The 19,947-nt window shown below is 36.8% G+C and overlaps 1 protein-coding gene across 6 annotated transcripts in view; it reads left to right on the forward strand.

Moving 5' to 3' along the window:
• Rps6kb1 (ribosomal protein S6 kinase B1) overlaps positions 1-16,124 on the forward strand; it is a 40,742-nt gene extending 24,618 nt beyond the window's left edge. For 2 of the 6 annotated variants that reach the window (XM_013152300.3, XM_063250873.1), the window contains exons 6-15: positions 1,162-1,219; positions 2,664-2,764; positions 4,783-4,873; positions 5,064-5,154; positions 5,842-5,949; positions 6,927-6,989; positions 7,168-7,245; positions 12,765-12,872; positions 13,949-14,061; positions 15,209-16,124. In XM_013152300.3, coding sequence (XP_013007754.2) covers positions 1,162-1,219; positions 2,664-2,764; positions 4,783-4,873; positions 5,064-5,154; positions 5,842-5,949; positions 6,927-6,989; positions 7,168-7,245; positions 12,765-12,872; positions 13,949-14,061; positions 15,209-15,446 — 1,049 coding nt within the window. In that variant the 3' untranslated portion in view covers positions 15,447-16,124. Of the gene's footprint in view, positions 1-1,161; positions 1,220-1,415; positions 1,492-1,591; positions 2,112-2,663; positions 2,765-4,782; positions 4,874-5,063; positions 5,159-5,841; positions 5,950-6,926; positions 6,990-7,167; positions 7,246-12,764; positions 12,873-13,948; positions 14,062-15,208 lie in introns of those variants that run through there. The other 4 variants (XR_010048154.1, XR_010048155.1, XM_063250875.1 and 1 more) reach the window with 4 other exon arrangements.
• The last annotated feature ends 3,823 nt before the right edge of the window (positions 16,125-19,947 follow it).

Genomic DNA, 19,947 nt, shown 5'->3' on the forward strand with positions numbered 1-19,947 from the left:
TAAATGTGTATACATATACACACATAATTTTTTTGAATTGAGTATTTCAGATTGTGATTTCCCTGTTCTAAAAGTTCATGTTTATTTTCTAAAGTATGTAACTATACTAAAATTATCAAAAAATAAGAAATTAACATTGGTACAATATCTCTCTTTAGTTTTCCGTAATTTGGAATAGTTCTTCAGTCTTTCTTTGCCTCTCATGAAAGTGACATTTTTATAGAATACAAATAGCGTGCATCAATTTTTAGGTTTATCTGATATTTCTTTAGTATTAAATTCAGGCCATGCATCGAAATGACATTGTATCCTCCTCAGTATATCAGATCAGAAATGCATTATATTTATATCTTACATCAAAGTGAACTGATGTTCACTTTGCTCATATGTATTAAGTTGGTATCTTTGGTATTTTTCCTTTGTGAGTAGTAAGTATGTTTGGAGGAGATATTTAAAATATCTCATTCCTCATCAAGCTTTCATATTCAGTTTGGCATCCATTGATTCTTGATTGTAATAGTTAGCTGTGATGTTTGCCAAATGATTTTTCTTATCCCATCATGCCTCTTTCATTTATTACTGGGCATTCTACTATAATAAGGAGCTTTCTTTTCTTCCCCATTTAAAAATTTATTTATTTATATCATTGTAGACTCATGAATGCTAAGATTATTCAGTAGAGTGTAACCTTTTGTTATTATTTTGCTGCTTAAATTATGCCATACTTTTCACAAGGCCACTGCCAGGTTTGTTCCATTTATTTAAGGTTTCAGAAATTATAGACTATTAGCATTCACTAAAATTAGTGAGACTGGCTTATTTATCTAATAACATTTTTCTACTTATGGATAAAATATTAGAGTGGTTTTAATCAAGATTTTTTTTCACTTTGGGTTTAGAGTACACATATTTTCATGTTTGTAGCTATAAATCCTAGAATTCTAACCCAATTCTAGTTTTTAAACCTAGGATAAGAATAAGAGTCCTGTAGACTTAGCTCTAAAATCTGTAATTTTTCAGATCTAATTTTTATTTTTAGGGCTAATATCTTTTAATTAGAAGGGCATTAATAATATCTTTTAATTGGAAGTACACACTCATTACAAGTGGGTTGGAAATAGTAATTATTTTATTTCTAATACCTTTTCCTTTTCTTTACAGGAGGAGAACTATTTATGCAGTTAGAAAGAGAGGGGATATTTATGGAAGATACAGCCTGGTAAGTGAAATTTTTGTGGTTGCTTGGATTCAGGTAATGATTTATATAATTAAAAATTAAGCCTTATTCCCACTGTGGGCAGCCAAGTGATTCAGTAAATTGACCTAGAGCCAGTCAGTCACTCAGAACTTCAAGGGGGAGAAGCAGCTTTGGGACTGAGCAGCTATTGGAGGTCACCTCATTCCTTTGCTCCCAGGCCTTGGGTGGACCGCTCTTCACACCTGTTGTTCCTAACAGAACCATTCTCATTGCGGCTTTCTTTCCTTGAATTGGTAAGCTGCCTGCCTTGGCTGTGGGTGAGTGTGGTTTTCCAGTAAACCTTTATGTGTGGAACAATGGAAAGTATCAGAAATCATCTGCTCTTTTTTTTAGACTTTCCAGTTCCCAAGGTGCAGTCTTAGGGAAGTGATAAGCCTGCACATATCATCTGTGGATTGCTTATGTAGCCAGGATGGGATCTACCCTCCTATTCGTAAGATGGCATCTGCTTCAGATTAAAAATATACACATCCTTTTGTGAAGCAACAGTACTGGGTAACAATAAATCAGTTTATCCTGCACATTAATTGAATAGAAAACAACACTTAAAATGTCTTTTCTACCTTAATTACCAAACTGCATTCCATTGTTTAATTTCAGGCCTTTTCTAACACAGAAGCTGCATTTAAGAGCCTTAGGGATGAAGTGCCCTTTTTTGGAGGAGGCTCTCTGAGCCCTGTTGGAGGCTGTGTTTGTGGTCCTGCTGGCTGTGAAACTGCCTCAGTCCTCTAGGACACACCCTCTCCATCCTGGAGTAATCTGCAGGATTGCAACCTTGTTATGCAGCCAGTATTGCAGTACCTTGTGCTTTTCGAATCCAGACAGGGTTGATTCAGCCCTTTATTCTTTTGAGGTAGATAAATTTGAGTGTCACACAGTTTATAGTTGTGGGCTGGCTGGCAAGAGGGAGGGCAGATACTGTGGGTGTTGCTGTCTGTAAATATACAGCGTGTTAAGTAAGGGATGAATGGGTTTTTAAGGGTTAGGTTATAAGCTAACTTTTTAAATCTAGATGTGATCTCTGAAAATAACAGTTTCTATTTCTCACCGAGTTCTAAAGTTGTGGGTGGGTGGGAGGAATTTGCTGTGATCTGAATGACTGTCTGCCTACAGAGGACTGAAAATGATCGATGATAGTTTAGCATATTCTGACTGTCTTTGCAATTTTAGCAATATGTTCAAATGGCAAAACAAAAACACTTTATAGTTTCACTAAAAGGAGTGGAACATAAATATCCCCATGCATCTTGGCAGCATCCTATGCTATTTCTCTTCCCCATATATCCCTCACCTCATTAATTTGGTCTTTGGTGCATGTCTGTTTCTTTCAAGGAAGTTTGTTCCATACATAAATTGCTTTGGGTAGATTATTCTTTTTAATTTATTAAATCACTTTTGTTTCCAGCTTTTACTTGGCAGAAATCTCCATGGCTTTGGGGCATTTACATCAAAAGGGGATCATCTACAGAGACCTGAAACCGGAGAACATCATGCTTAATCACCAAGGTGGAGATAATACTGTAAACTATTCTGTATTAAATAATCATCTAAAAATCTTCCTACATAAGTCATGATCATTTTCAAGCCTCATATTCATCTCTTTGGTATTGTACATTTCCTCTTTCAGAATTTATGGCATCATAATACTTGTTGATATTTAAGTATTTAGGCATTTATGATTGATGAGATTAAACAGGTTTGAAAATAATCACTTTATTATTATTTTTTTTAATCTTACATTGTGACCCAAAAGCCAATCCAAATGTTAGTTTTGGCTTATTTATGTTGTTGTTTTCTTCATTGTTTTTTGGTTTTTTGGGACAAGGTATTGGTATATAGTTCAGAATGGCTTTTTACTCAGTTTCTAGCCCAGACTGGACTTGAACTTGCAGTAATCCTCTTGTCTCAGCCTCCCAAGTGCTGGGATTACAGGCATAATCCACCATACCCAGCTATTTTTGACTTATTCCTTAAATTTAAAACTAAATCTAGTTTTAATGATGAAAACACAATAAATGTTAGAATCAGTATGTAGAGACAGGGTTCCACTGTGTAGCCCAGTTTGGCTTCGAACTCATGGCAGTCCTCCTGCAACAGACTTTTTTTTTTGTACTGGGGATCAAACTCATGACCTTGCTGTTGTAAGGTAGGCGCTTATGCCACTGAACTAGATTCCCGGCCCTACAACAGACTCTTGAGTGTTGTGATGACAGGCATGTGCCACCAGTCCACTTTCTGACATTGTATAGAATCAGTACATTTTATGATAAATTTTATTCATGTTGAAAAAAGAAAGGACCTTAAACTGAGCCAAAATATTTGATATAGCCTTGTAAATAAAATCTTTATTAGGCATTAGGTAATTATTGCTGCTTGTTTGACAACAGACGTCAGGGAGACTAATATTCTGTACAGGTATAGGTTTAGTGAAATGAGCCTAAACTATAACTATTTGCTGCTACAGAAGGCTCAGTATATGCTGCAGTAGTTTGGCCTGGGTAGACTTGACAGTTCTTGTACCTCAAAGGAACAATTAGCAGAGCAGGAGATCTAGGGGGCTAGTAGAAGCTGCTGATCTTTAGATGTCTGCAGAAAGTGATTTGTGGACAACCAATAATAAATGTTACAAACAATTTTTTTTAAGAATAAATGGCTTTGTTAACCAAATACATCATGGGACTCAGTGTCTCTCCCTCCCCTCACCCAAGATATGGATTCTGATTCTGAATTCAAAGGCAAAGGATAAAATATAGGAGTGTGATAAACGTCTTTGATCCATAAGCTTGAGTATAAGTAGCTCTGAAAATAAAGGCCTGGGGCCAGAGTGTAGTATATACTCACTTTTGAATCTGTAGATCATTGTTTTTCCTTTCTCTGAAATGAACCTGCAGTAGTTGGGCTCTTGATGTTGTTGCGCCAGTGGTTATCACCTGAAAGTTCAATAAATCTAAACTTGAGCTGAAACAATCTTTATAGGAAGAGGAATTTCACCATGTGGAGCAGAGATAATTATCCTATGCTAATTTTAATTCTTTTCCTCTAACTAGTAGCATTTGGTGGAGTAAACTAATTTGTTACAGTAACTTTCTAGGGACCATTTAAAGAACTCTCAAGTCATAGCTCACCATGATAAAAGCTATATGTTTGAAGTTGTATCACCACTTCTGCAGAAAAAGTACAGAGTACTATATGTTTATTAGGGTCCATTTACTTAAACCAGACATCAGAAAGATTTCCCAGGACTTTCTCAGGATTTAAGAGGATTCTGCTTATAGGTGAAGTCAGAGCCTTAAACAAGGTGTTCGTTTTTTCTTTTCTATTTTATCTTTACTAGAATGATTATATCATTGGCAAAAAGTGACTCTGTCTTAGCCTTAGCTCCCCATCTTAAATTGTAGCCTAATTAATTCTTAACATCTTCAAGAAAAATTAAATGAAAGGACAGATCATTGTTTTATGTGATAAGTTTAAATACCACTCTTGCTTAAAACTCAGAATAATCCTGCTATAATCTTTCATTGTAGGTCATGTGAAACTAACAGACTTTGGACTATGCAAAGAATCTATTCATGATGGAACAGTCACCCATACATTTTGTGGAACAATAGAATACATGTGAGCTGCATGTTAAAAGAAATATAACTTGTTTGGGGGTAATACCTAACTTTTACCTAATTTAAATAATAGTGTTGTAGTTTTCTGTTAACACCATTGGCTTTGTATGTTGTTTTTACAGTTTGAAAATTTTAATTTGGATGGTACACAAATGGGTGAATTTTTAGGCCTATTATTTTTTTCATTCTAGGGCCCCTGAAATCTTGATGAGAAGTGGCCACAATCGTGCTGTGGATTGGTGGAGTTTGGGAGCATTAATGTATGACATGCTGACTGGAGCAGTAGGTGCACAGTTAAAAGCTGCATGTATTGTAGTCTGTGCTGAGTAGTTATTAAACTGCTATCTTAAGAGACCTTTCCTTAATTTTTGAAGATATTATCAGTGGAGTTATTTTCAAAGCCCCAAGATTGATTATCAGCAATGTAAGACAACATTGCCCTTCTACTTAAGAAATTCCACTTTCAACAACGCTTTTTTTGTTGTTGTTGTTTTTGTTTTTCAAGACAGGGTCTTTTTTGAGTCTATTCAGTTCAGGATGGCTTGAGCTCTCTTTGTAGCGCAGGCTGGTCTCTAACTTGCAAAGATTCTCCTGCCTCATCCTCCCAAATGCTGGGATTACAGTCATGCACCACCATACCTGGCTAAAAGCACTTTTATTTAAATACTTTTAAACATCTGTGAACTGGAAGAGGATAGCTAATGCATTTATTTTACAAAGGGAGAAACAGAATCTCATACTTCACTGATGATTATAGAGCAAGTTAATGAAAATCCAGGTTTCCGCTCAGCATATTTGCTACTTTCTCTGTACCGTACCGCTCAAAAATCACAGGCCTTTATTAGTTTATTCATTTCATAGCATAGTTTTTTTTAATCTCCATTTATAACTTAGTTAATTCAGAAAATAAATAATAACACTACTTTAAAATTTTTGTATGCTAATTTTTCTCAATTTCTTCTACCTTAGCCTCCATTCACTGGGGAGAATAGAAAGAAAACAATTGACAAAATCCTCAAATGTAAACTTAATTTGCCTCCCTACCTCACACAAGAAGCCAGAGATCTGCTTAAAAAGGTATTTTTGTTTTTTTGTGGTGCTGGAAATTGAACCCAGGGTTTCATACATACTAGGCAGGCACTCATATCACAAACCTTAAGGACTAGGGTTCTAATAATTACCTAGGTAGAATTTTTTCCTTCAGAACTGGGCATTGGAACCTAGGCATTAAACATGCCAGGCAGCTACCAGTATGTGGCCTCTGTAGTCTGTGTGTGTGTGTGTGTGTGTGTGTGTGTGTGTTTGCAATAGTGTTTACCAGTATGTGGCCTCTGTAGTCTGTGTGTGTGTGTGTGTGTGTGTGTGTGTGTGTGTGTGTGTGTGTTTGCAACAATGTTTAACCATGAATTTCAGGCTGGCCTTGAGCTCACTTTGTAGCCCACATTGGCTTGAACTTAGTGATCCTCCTGCCTCAGCCTCCCAGAGTGCTGGGATTGCAGGTGTGTACCACCACGCCTAGCTCTGGTCCATTTTATTTTGAGACAGTGTCTTGCTCAATTGCCCAGAGTGGTCTGGAATTTGCAGTCTTTGTGCCTTGGCCTCCAGATTAGCTGAAGTTATAAGCATGGGCCATCATGCTCAGCTACATAGTACTGAATATCTGTTTTGCGTAAAAATATCATATAAGCCAGGTATGTTGGCACAGGCCTATAAACCCAGTGCTGGGAGGCTGAGGTAGGAGAATCATAAGTTTGAGCCCAAGCCAGGAAACTTAGTAACTTAGTGAGTCCTTGATTTAGAGTAAACAATTTAGAAAGGCTTGAGAATGTAGCTCAGTGTGAAGGCCCTGGGTTTGTTCCCAATACTACCACATACATAAAAAGACATATATAGAAAGCAAAGTACAAATTTACAGATTCTGTTTTTGTTCTCAGGCAGTATTTGGTAGTAATTAATAAATTACGTTTTCTCAAGGCAAAATGAGCAAATTCAGAAAGGAAAAAAGAAACAGTTTTGCTAACGTTTTTCATTGCTGCTTTTTTCTCCCCCAAAAGCTGCTGAAAAGAAACGCTGCTTCTCGTCTTGGAGCTGGTCCTGGGGACGCTGGAGAAGTTCAAGTAGGGATTGGCATGGCTGGCATTTTGGGAAAGGATTATGCTAATTTGGTTGTGATGGTTGTGTGTAGTTGCTTGGAATTTAAACTTTTTTTGCAAATTGTAACTTTTTAAAAGTTTGTCACAGTTTGTTCCCTTTTACTTTTTCTTTTTTTTTTCTTTTTTTTTTTTTTTTTTGTAGGCTCATCCATTTTTCAGACACATTAACTGGGACGAACTTTTGGCTCGGAAGGTGGAACCCCCCTTTAAGCCTCTGTTGGTATGTATACCTGAAAGTATGTGGCTTTAGGGGCTGGGATTTTTGATAGCAATGGAAAAAATCTTAGAGCTGACAGGAACATTATAGTTGTTCAAGTTAAAGGAACTTCGGTCTACTCTCTCGTTTCAAAATCTTTATTCTGCACTCTTTTTGAGACTGGATCTTGCTATGTAGTTTAGGCTAGCTTTAAACTCACTGTGTAGCCCAGGCTGGCCTAAATTGAGTGATTCTTTTGCCTCAGCATCCCACTTGCTGGGATTATAGGTGCGTTCACTATGGCTGGTATATATGGTCTTTTGAAGTAATGCCAGCCTGTCTCAAGAATAAAAAAATGTAAAAAAAGATTGAATTGCCCAGGCTGGTCTTCAACTTGCAATACTCTTGCCATGCTTTCCAAATAGCTAGGGTTATAAATGTAAACTACCACACCAGCTAACAACTTTTAAGTTCGTCAGTATTTCAAGAAAAAATATTTTATTTGGTTTTTATTTTTTGTGGGAGTTTTTATTGGTGGTGGTATGCATTTTGTTTTGTTTTGAGACAGAGTCTCACTTGCAGTTCAGACTGGCCTTAAACTCACTGTGTATCCTAGGCTAGCCTCAAATTCTCAACGATCCTCCTGCCTCAGTCTCCTGTATGCTGGAATTACAGGTGTGCATCACCACTATACCTGGCTTTTGTTGTTTGAGCTGGAGTCTTACTATGTACTCCAGGTTGGCCTTGAATTTACTAGCCCAGATTGGTTTCGTTTCATTTTAAATCTGATTCCCTGAGAGTTTCTTCAAAATGAATATATATGAATTAATTTGCATTTGCATTTGCATTTGCTATAGCGAAGTACGGTGTTACCTAGGTTCACAAGTCCTCTTATTTGAGAACAATTTGATTTGCAAAAAGAAGTATTTGGCAAAATTTTATTTATATTTGCAAACTGCACCTGGTAATAAATGCAACTGTGGCCATCTTTTCTAGAGTTGTTGTGTTTTTTTTTGCCTTTTTCCTTTTTATCAGTACCAGGGATCGAACTCATGACTGCCTGCTTGCAAGGCAGGCGCTTATGCCACTGAGCTAAATCCCTAGCCCCCTTTTCTAGAGTTTTGAAGCAAACTAAGTTCGTGAACTGAGGTGCAGCTGTACCATACACTGGCTGGCTTAACAGAAATGTATTGTCTTATAGATTTGGAGGCTAGAAGTTGAAGTGGGTTTGTAAACAGTATAGGAATTCAAGCAGCCAAACTGATAAATTAGGAATTTAATTAGCTGAGCTCAGGGACCACTCTCGTGGACCCATTTCAGAGAGTCTCACCGCGGGGCTGTGAACTGGAAAATTACAAAGCTTTTAAACAGAACCACAAAAAGACATCCTGTTGGAAACAGTTTAGCTAGAATCTTAGATTAATTTTTGGTTGACATTTGTGTCCTGCTTCTTTTGTTAAGCAGGTTCATTTTTCTCTTGTAGGTACAGCTCATTCTGCTTTTCTCATGGGACTCATACCCTGAATAATTTTCCATTTTCCTGGATCAAATACTGGGCACTAGTTAAATGCAGGGCTCAAGATGGCCTCAGTTATGCCAAGCTACGACCAAGTCTGAGTCAGGTTGGCAGAATTGGTTTCTTCTGGGGTCTGTGAGAGAGTTCATGCCTTATTCCCGCTGGTTAGCTGGCAGCTCTGTCATTGTCTGGCTTCTAGTGAGTGGTATCACTCGATTCTCTGCCTTTGTATTCACATGGTATTTTGTGGTCAGATTCCCCTTTTCACATGGACACCAGTCATACTGAATTAGGGTCTCTTTCAGTCTAGAATGACCTCACCTTTACCCTTTATGTCTGCAGTTACCCTATCCCAATAAGATTACATTTTGAGGAACTGGGGATTAGTTTTCAACATACCATTTGGGTGATGGAGGAATACAGTCCATAACAATATGGTTATGAGGAAGTGAGTTAGTGTTTTAGTTCTTATCTTTCTCCTACCTCAGAACTCAAGAAAATACAACTTCTTTTTCTATGTCTTGGGATGTAAGTGGTGATGGCGGAGGAAGATAACAGTGGTTATTATTATTTGGTGACCTTTAAAATTTTAGTGAGGATAGTTAACTCATGTACTTACTGCCCAGCATAAAAAATGATCAGTACAAGTCGTGGTGGGGCATGCCTATAATCCCAGCACTTGGGAGGCTAAAGCAGGATTGTTGTGAGTTCAGGCCAGCCTGGGCTATAAAGTGAGCTCAAAGCTAGCTGCATAGTGAGACCCTGTCTCAAAAGGACAAAAAAAGAAAAGAAAATCAGTTCATTTTGCCTAATATGAACATAAGCTGAGTGTGGTGGCTCACACCTGTAATCCCAGCACTCAAGAGGCTGAGGCAGGAGAATTATTCCAAATTCAAGACCAGCCCTGGCTACAAAGTGACCTCAAGGCCAGGCTGAACTACATAGTGAGACCCTGTCTCTAAAAGAGCAAAAAACAAAACAACCATAACCACTGTATCAGTGGTGGTGAACCCTGTAGAGCTTTGCATGATAGAAATAGCTTGCTGAGCATGCATGCCATATGTTTGCTACCACTGCACTATACCATCATCACACCTTAAAAACTGACAATTTCCCCAGCTGTTTCTCTTTTCATATCTTATTTGTTTCAACATGAATTCAATCACAAACTATATATAGTTTGGCTGCTCTATCTCTCAGACCTTTTTTCATTTATAAATATCCTCTCCAAATCTTCTGTTGGGGATTTATTGAAGAAACTGGACTCTTTGTTCTATAGTGTGCCTCCCACTTTTCATTTTGCTGATTTTAGTCCCATGATGTGGGGATAAGGGATAAAACCATGGTCTTCTATTCCTTGAACTTCCAAACACTGGCAGTCAGATTTAGGTGCTTGATCTGATTTTGATTGAACTCTTGGTATTATACTTTGATGAGAAGTTTTAATATATCATCATATTTCTTTTAGTAATGTTACTGGTCACTAACCAATGCCCATAGCAGTAGTGCTTATCCAGAGGAATTTTGGCTATGTTTCAAAACATTTTGGTTGTTGTATCCTGAGGGCAAGTGATGCTACTATTTCCAATAGAGGAGGGGCTAGCACAGGATGGCACCCTACAAACAATTATAAAGCCTAAAATATTAGATGAGCTAGGGTTGATTTCATTAAGGGTTTATAAAGTGGTCTTATTCATTTTATCTGAATTCTTCCTTAAAAAATACTGTCATCTATTGTTTGCAGTTCATACAAGAAATATAGGATACATATAGTAGTTCTTTCCCAGTTTTCATCATAATGAATTAGTTTCCTGTGTTTTCCAAAATTGGGCAATGGATTTTGTGATTTTTTTGTCTGTATCATTATGAATTCATGCATTTTGATCTATTTCAGTCCATTGCAGTTATTTTTATTGATTTTCATTGCTTCCCATCTAACACTGAGTGCTTCTTCATGTTGGTGTATGAGTCCTTTTGCCTTGACCACATTCTCTGATGTACTAGAGAGCAGAGTAAGGCAACTGATGTGGTTTTGTTGTTGGTGGTGTTGTTTTTGAGACAGGGTCTCACTATGTCAGACTGGCCTTAAACTCACCCTAGGCTGGCTTTGAACTCATGGGTGATCTTCCTGACTCAGCCTCCGGAATGCTGGGATTATAGGCATGCACCACCACACCTCATGGAAACTGATGTTGTATACTTACTTTGTACATTTTCTGCTCCCACATCTGGAACCAGTCATTTCTCCAAGGAATGCTAGTTCCTTCAAGTGGGAAGTAGAATTTAGAGATCACAGTCTTAGCCCTAACAATGCTCAATGTTAGTGGGTTGGATATTGTTACTGTGTCTTTTTCTTTTTGTCTTTTTGAGACAGGATTTTGCTATGCAGTTCAGGCTGGCCTTGAGCTTACTTTGTAGCCCAGGCTAGTCTCCAATTTGCAGTGATCCTCCTGCCTCAGCCTCCTGAGTGTTGGGATTACAGGCATGAGCCACCACGCCCAGCTATTGTTACTGTGTCTTGAAGCTTTTATTCAGAAGTATTATGTGTTTTATGCATAAAGTCAACGTGATAATCTTCTACTTCTACTATTAAATCAGATTTTTTCAATATTTATTCCCCATGCTGTATTTGGTACAAAATTCTTAACTGGATATATTTGGAAAGAGCAAGATTAAAGAAATGTATCTTTTTTTTTTGAAACAGGGTCTCACTACTCATTTCAAATTGGCCTTGAATTCACAATCCTCCTTCCTCAGCTTCCTGAGTGCTGGGATTACAGTCATGTACAACCATTCAATAAGAAATAATTGTGAAAGCCAGGTGTGGTAGCACACAGCTATAATCCCAGTACTCCAGCCCTTGGGAGCTGAGGCCTCAAAAAGATCACCGTGAGTTGGAGGCCTGTGTGGCCAGAACTCCTAATGTGAGTTCAAGGCCAGCCTACATTACATAGTGAGACCCTGTTCAAAAAAAAATCTGGTCATTTAAACTTAGGCGCTGCTGTTCTTTCAGAAGGGTATAACAGTATTTTTATGCACAGTAGACTATCAACAATTATTTTTGCTCCTTGAGAAATATAAAGGAGTAAAACAAGCTATGAAAAGAAACTCGAACTGGAGCATCTTTCTGGTTATTGTGTTGTTGGGGATTGGACCCAGAGCCTGGTACTTGCTGGGCCAGTACTCTACCATTGAACTACATCTCTAGCCCCAGACTGGAGCATTTTATAATTGTGATTTAAGTCTTCTTCAATAGTTTTTCAGATTTATTACTAATCTGTAGTGGCCACCTGGGCATATTATCTCTAATCATGGATATAAGTAGTGGACTAGGCATACCAAAGACTTACGAGAGGGGAAAATGGATTCTCAGATTTTATTTATTTATTTATTTTGGTGTGATCTTGGGAGTTGAACCTAAGGCCTTTGCACTGAGCTAAACCTCTGGCTTTTTTTTTTTTTTTTTTTTTTTTTGAGACAGGGTTTCACTGTGCAGTTCAGACTGGCCTTGAACTCACTTAGTAGCCTAGGCTGGTCTTGAACTCATGGCAATCCTGTCCCAGCCTGCAGTGCTGGGATTAGAGATGTGTGCCACTGTGCCCAACTAGATTTTTTCCTGGTACTGGAGATTGAACCCAGTGCCTTTGCACTAAGCCAGCCCTTTTTTTGAATTGTTAATTTTGAGCCAGGACTTTGCTAGGTTGGCCAGTCTGTGTTTGCACTCAAGAATCTTGTGCCTTAGTTCCCAGAGTGCTGGGATTACAGGTATATGACACTACAACCAGCCTGATGTTCAGATTTTTTAATAGGAATGATAACTATCTATATATACTACCTGTATATTGTTTAAAATTTGAAGAGGTAATTTGACTGTGGACACTTTCCACCTGCATTTTTTTCTTTGGTCTGTGCCTCCTAAGACTGTTCTGATATTACACTCTACCTACAACTTGAGAGCTTATAACACATATGATTTGATACTTGTAATACAGACTATTTATCATTTTCTAATAATTGTTCTATAAAGCAATCTGAAGAGGATGTGAGTCAGTTTGATTCAAAGTTTACACGTCAGACACCTGTTGACAGCCCAGATGACTCAACTCTCAGTGAAAGTGCCAACCAGGTCTTTCTGGTAAGTGAAATAATTAAGTATGATAATAATGAGAATGATCCTTTCAATTAAAAAAAATTTTGCTTTGAAGTTCATATAGATAACCTGGCTTTTTCTTTTTTTGGTACCAGAAACTAAACTCAGAATCTTGCACTTGCCAAGCAGGTGCTTGTGCCACTGAGCTATATCCCTGGCCAACCTGATTAATTTGTGTATAAGCTATCATTTTAAAACTCATTGGTAGCTACAAAATAGATTTTAAAAATCTAATATTCCATTGAGGGTTTTTTGCAACATTGACCACTTGCTCATCAAAAAATTACCAACTTCTGTCTAATCACTGGCCCCAAATCAGAAATGTCACATGTGCTAGGTGAGAGAATTCTAGTCTTACTATGACCTAATTATGAAAAACTATATTGGAGGTGATAACCTTAGTTGATTATTGTATGCACATAGATGTAAGCAGTTTTGTTTGCATTTCTAGTTTTTTTTTTTTTTAACATTTTCCTTTTTTTTTTTTAAGACAGGGACTAATTTGCCCAGACCAGCCCTGAATTCCAGATCCTCTGAAGGTACTGGGATTGCAGGCATTGGTCACCTTGCCCCACTATCTTTTTTTTCCATGCTCCTAACATTATGGATTTTGTTTCCTGGCTAATGGGGCTGAATACTGTTTTCTTCATGTCTGTTCCTTAAGAAATGGTTGTATTTTGGGATATAGATGTAGCTCAGTGGTGGAATATGTTCCTGACATGCTTGAGGCTGTATTTCAGTCGTGTTCTCTCCACTTCCTCTCTCTCCCCGTAGAAAACTGCAGCATAGTTAACAGGTATGAAGTGAGAGTTAAGGAGATTGGAGAGTATACACACTAGTGATTTCATTTGGTTTTATTTATACTTTCTGTGGTGCTGTGGATCTTACCTAAGGCCTCATACATGCGAGCATGCACTAGGTACCACCGAGCCACACCTCTAGCCCTGCGTTGGTCATTATAGGTGTAGATCATGTTGGTGTATTAGTTATTGAATACGGAATTTCTTGATGTATATAACAAAATGCCATCCTGTAGTCCATTGTTAACAACTCTCTTTCAGGGTTTTACATATGTGGCTCCATCTGTACTTGAAAGTGTGAAAGAAAAGTTTTCCTTTGAACCAAAAATTCGATCACCACGAAGATTTATTGGCAGCCCACGAACACCTGTCAGGTATTTCAGACTGTCATTCTTGATTTTTTAAAATAAATCTAGAAGACAACTGCTTAAGACATTTATCCCAAATTACACCAAAGATCTGTCATGTTTTTTGGTTAGTGTAAGCAGATCATCTGTATTTTCTTGTATTAAAAAGGACTTGTCTGTGACTAATCTAACCTAAGTTACATAATTTACCTCCCCCCTGCTGAAGTAAGCTACTGCACTGGTAAATGCTCTCTTTATCCATTCAGTCTACATTTATTGTGCACCAGGGGTTGTGCTACATGCTGCATGTTACATGGTTATATATGCATAGTATACATCCCTGACCTGATTAAGTTCACAGTTTAGTGTGAGTCACAATAAAGATGTGAATACACACAAAAAATACATGAATATAAACAGTGCTAAGTGCTATAATGAAAAGAAAAAAAGCTAGGTGTGGTAAAATACACTTATATCCCACCCACTTGGGAGGCTGAGGCCGGAAGATTGTTTGAAACCAGCTTGAACAATTTACTAAAATCCTTTCTCAAGAGAAAAAAGTGGAGGGTAGAGACTCTGGATGCACCTCAGTGTTTGCAAGATCCTGGGTTTAGTCCCTACTTTAGGGGAAGGGGAGTGGCAGTAGAAAGAACTTCTACCTTCTTCTATTCAGAGAAAAAGAATAGTTAGGCAGAAATAAAAGAAGTTCACAAATGTCGCAGGCTGAAGAACAGCAGAAGCCTTTAGGGAAGAAAAAACTTGGCTTTATTTTAGAAATGAAAGGGAGCTCAGTGCTCCTAGTGAGGTGAAATAAAGAAAATGCCAGAAGTTTGGAAAAGTATCTTATTTTAAATGTAATGGGAACCTGCTTTTAAGGACAGGACACTTAAAAATGTATAATTTAGGACTTTAGGAGTGAAAAGAGACTAGCAGTTATTCTAGGAGAAAGACAGCACAACTTTTTGCTTTTGTGCCAATCCACATGGAAATAAATTTAAATTAAAAAATATACATGAGCTGGGGACATAGCTCAGTGCCTGCCTGGCAAGTGTGAGTAAGTTCAATCCTCGGTACCAAAAAAAAAAAAGAAAAAAAATATATATATGGCTTTTCTCTTTATAAGGGAAATACTTTTTGTTGAGTTGATGAATGATAGCTCTTCCTTGTCTTAAAGCCCAGTCAAATTTTCTCCTGGGGATTTCTGGGGAAGAGGTGCTTCAGCCAGCACAGCAAATCCCCAGACGCCTGTGGAGTACCCGATGGAAACCAGTGGAATAGAACAGATGGACGTGACCATGAGTGGGGAAGCATCCGCACCACTTCCAATACGCCAGCCAAACTCTGGGCCATACAAGAAACAAGCTTTTCCCATGATCTCCAAACGGCCAGAGCACCTGCGTATGAATCTATGACAAAACAATGTTTTTAATGAATTTGAGGCAAAAAAAGAAAACACAACAAAAAAATGGGAAGGGATGTGAAGCATCCTATAGAATGAAACAAATCAAAATGACAGTCTCAAAAGAGTCAGTTTCATTACCTAGAACACTTTGGACAAAGGAGAGATAAACATGGATTTTTAAAAATCAATCAATGGTGCAAAAAAAAAAAAAAACTTAAGCAAAATAGTATTGCAGAACTCTTAGCTACATTGATTCCTAGCAACATCTTATCAACCTTATCAAGGATTTTTGTGTTGATGGCTTGAAACTGACAGTATTAAGGATAGAATGTTGCTTCTGAATCACTATTCCGATTGTGTTGAAGAAGGGTTACCCTTTCACTGGGCAAAGTATGAAATTGCCTATAATACTTGCAACTAAGGACAAATTAGCATGCAAGCTTGGTCAAACTTTTTTCCACAACATGGAATCAAAGACAAAAGAAACTTATCAATTGATGTTTTACGTGCAAACAACCTGAATCTTTTTTTTATATAAATATATATTTTTCAAATAGATTTTTGATTCAGCTCATTATGGAAAACATCCCAAACTTTAAAATGCGAAATTATTGGTTGATGCGAAGAAAGCCAGACAAACTTCTGTTTCTTCTCTTGATGAAATAAAATGCAAATGAATCATTGTTAACCACAGCTGTGGCTCCTTTGAGGGCTTGGGGTGGACTGGGATATATTTTCAGTAACCCAGCTGCAATACCTGTAATACTAGGGGGAAAAAATCTTATTTAATCATTTCTACTTCCAGTACTGCTATGTGCTAAGCTTAATAGAAGCCTTGGAATGGGTATAAATTGTATGTCCTACGTTTCATCCTTGTCCTGGGCCTGCATTGCAATGGAAATATCACCACCTGTTCTTATACCAGTATTTGGTTCAAGACACCAGAAGTGTTCAGCCAATGGCTGAAGAAGGATGGAAGAATCAGGATAAAATGTATGAGGGCAGCAAAGTAGGGGAGAGGGAGATTTCCATGGAAAGAGTGTATTGCCATGGTCTACTCTTAACTGATCTCTACAACAAATTGGTAAGGTTTTTAGTGTTACTTTTTACTGTTGTTGCTGTCTACCTTCCTTAATATTTTTTCCTCAACAATTTTAAGAAGAAAAAAAGGTATAATTTTTTTTCCTCCTATACTGGGGCTACATTTTTTGATTGTAAAAATATTTGATGGCCTTTTAATGAGTGTCTTCCACAATGAATAAGAAAACTTAGTGGCTTCTTTTAGGAAACATGTTAACAGGACGTTGTTTTTGGAATTGTAATAAAATCTACACAAGTGATTAACAGGTACAAAGAATAAAAATAAAGGTAACTTTATCTTTCTTAAATACTTCCTGCCTTAAAGAGAGCATTTCCATGACTAGCTGGTGAAAGGGTTTAAAATCTGCAGAGCTTTATAAAATATTTCAGTGCATACTGGTATAAGTAGATCATGCAGTTACAGCTGACTCATCACTTTTTTTTTTTTTGTCTTTTATAATGTCTTCAGTCTGAATGTCAGTCAATTTGTAATAGTTTGCAACCCTAGATTTTAAATAGATGCTGCTTGCTGTGTTCTCCAAACTTTTTTGAGCCATAGGATCCAAGCCATAAAATTCTTTATGCATGCTGAATTCAGTGTGAAAAAGCAAGACTTTGCTTAAATTATAATTCAAGTCAATTAGAATGAAATCAATTGACAGAAGCAAAAGGAAAACCATGAAAAATAATTGAAAATGTACCATTTCAATTGTGGCAATAAATGAAAGAAATGATAAAAATTTTACCTTTGGACGGCAAACTGTTTTTAAAAAATCACTTCTTCTGGACCCTTCTCTTACTGCAGCAGCCTACTGAGAATTTTATAATTATAGCTAGTGAATTAGAAACTAATTCTTAAGGGCAGAAATTATACTTAACATGCAGAACTTTGTTTTCCTGACAATTTGTGACATCTGAAAAAACTCAAAGTTTTGGTTATATATAGGCATTTCAGACTGTAAATGGCTTGTGCTACTCTGATACTTGTTTTCAAATGTTTTTACTAACTGTAGTGGTGACTGCCTGACCAAATTCCAGTGAAATTTGTACACCAAAATAGTCCTTCTCAGTCCTGTTCACTAGTAACATGTGCACTGTGACTGGCTAGTACCACCCCCTAGTTAAAACTGTTTTCGTCAGCCGGGCGTGGTGGCTCACGCCTGTAATCCCCAGCACTCTGGGAGGCTGAGGTGGGAGGATCATTGTGAGTTCAAGACCAGCCTGGGCTACAAAGTGAGCTCAACGCCAGCCTGAATTGCATAGGGAGACCCCGTCTCAAAAAAAGACAAATAAATAAATAAAAAAAACTGTTTTCATCATTAGTACTGTCAGTGGCAAACACTGCAGTTATTTTTTAATTGCCCACCTACCACTCACACAAATATTTTTTCTAAGTTAACATTTATTAAATGAAATTAATTTCCCATGCTGTGGCAGGTTTATTGAGAAATTGTTTCATAAATGACAGTATCCCTACTATGACTGTGAAAATATGTCATGTCACTTCAGTGTCATAGACAGAAAGCACATACCTATGCAATATGGCTTACCCTATATTTATTTGTAAAAATCCAAGCATAGTTTAAAATATAAGATGTCAATATTACTAGTCTTGAGTTTCTAAGAAGGTTCTTTATGATACCAGGTAAGTGTATAATAAAGACTTAAGTGCTTTTCTTTCATCACTTGATTATTTTCTTTAAAAATCAGCTATTACAGGATATTTTTTTATTTTATACATACTGTTTTTTAATTAAAATGTAATCACTGAAGTTTACTAATTTGCTTTTATAAAGATTTGTAGCATTACCAAATAACTAAACTGGGATTTATAAATCAGCTGTGATTAACAATGTAAAGTACTAATTACTGAACTTGAACCAGGTTTTTAGGAAAATCGTTTTTTCCTTTTCTCTTTTATGGTCTTAACTAATTTGAATCCTTCAAGTTTTCCATGCTATTTTTTGAAGTAGAAGATAATGTGAGGTAGGGGAAAGATGCATGTATGAAAGTCCATAAATTCAACATTTTCCTATAGGTAATAAGTGATTATAAACAAGATACATCTTAGCTAGCACTAATATTCTGAGCATTGAATTTCATATTTAATATAGGACCTAAATTTTTTTTATTATTCTGTTAATCATATAGTTCCTAGCTTACAAGGGCTAGAGCTAAGATTATTCCCAAGAGAATGTTGAATTTATGAAGAACGGATTTTCAGGCTTTGAAAATGGTTCATCTCTAAAATAAAAGAATCAATGTCCAAACATCTGCCTTTTTCATAAGAGTAGACACTAGCAAGCTGGACAGAACTTAACATAAAAAGTATTTCTCACACGTGAGTGGTCCATTGCTGATTAATACAGTGTTTTTCTTGTGTGATTCCTAGCACTATAGCACAAGTATTATCTCAGTGGATTATTTGGAGTTAACATCTCAAAGATGGGTTCATCTGTTTGTGTTTGCTCTTTAAACTGTTGTTTCTATTATCCCAAGTTGGCTTTGCATCTATTAAATAACTTCTTCAGCTGCCTTATTAGGAGTGTTATGAGGGTAACATCTTTTCTGCTTTTCATCTTGTATTTAGTTTACTGTATTGAAATATGATTTCAGATTAAATGAATGTAAATAGAAATTAAATGCAAATTTGAATGAACATAAAATAGAAGTGATTTTTTTATTATCTAAAGAAAAAAACCTATCAGTTGTACAATTTTATTAATGTCAGATATTTCACGTTCTCAGATTTAATAAACTGTAAGGACTGACATTTGTAAAAATTTCTGCTGAGAAAGTGAAGCTATTTAGGTATATAACAAGTTTTAGTATTGATTTTATGTGTTAGATGTTATACATTTTTGATCTTCAAGTTATGTCAAATAGATTTCAGTTATTTGTTTTTAAAAAGCTCATATGACACACTATATTGAAGCTAGTGCCACATAAAAACAACAGGAATACTTTCTTGTGCTAACAATCAAACTTGTTGAGCCACACTTTTCAACTAGAGTTCAAGTATATGCAGAAATCTGTTTTAACTATTGTCTTTTGTATACTGTAAGATGAGCATTTTTTGTAAACCACCTATGTCACACTTGCCAGCATGATCTCTCTCACAGTAGTTCTCAAACGGATACTTTTCTATAATACATGGCAGCATCTCAATGCTGATACAATAATATTTTAGAGGACATGATCTGAATTCACTGAATTGGGTTTAGGAACTATATTCCTCTCTCAGGTAAAGGACTAGAAAACAGAAGTATAGAAATGCATCCAGTTAATCACCATTATGAGTGGGTGGCATAACTGTTATATTTTTCTCCATTTTCAATTCTTTGCCTGCCCAAAATCGCCACCAACTGTCATTTAATCATATTGAGATACAAAGCTGTCTCAGTCAGTACCCACTAAGTTAAGCAGGTGTG

This window comes from Cavia porcellus, unplaced genomic scaffold (genome assembly GCF_034190915.1).
Source record: "Cavia porcellus strain 051 isolate PalLab524CR breed Dunkin Hartley unplaced genomic scaffold, mCavPor4.1 scaffold_6, whole genome shotgun sequence".
Taxonomy (NCBI): domain Eukaryota; kingdom Metazoa; phylum Chordata; class Mammalia; order Rodentia; family Caviidae; genus Cavia; species Cavia porcellus.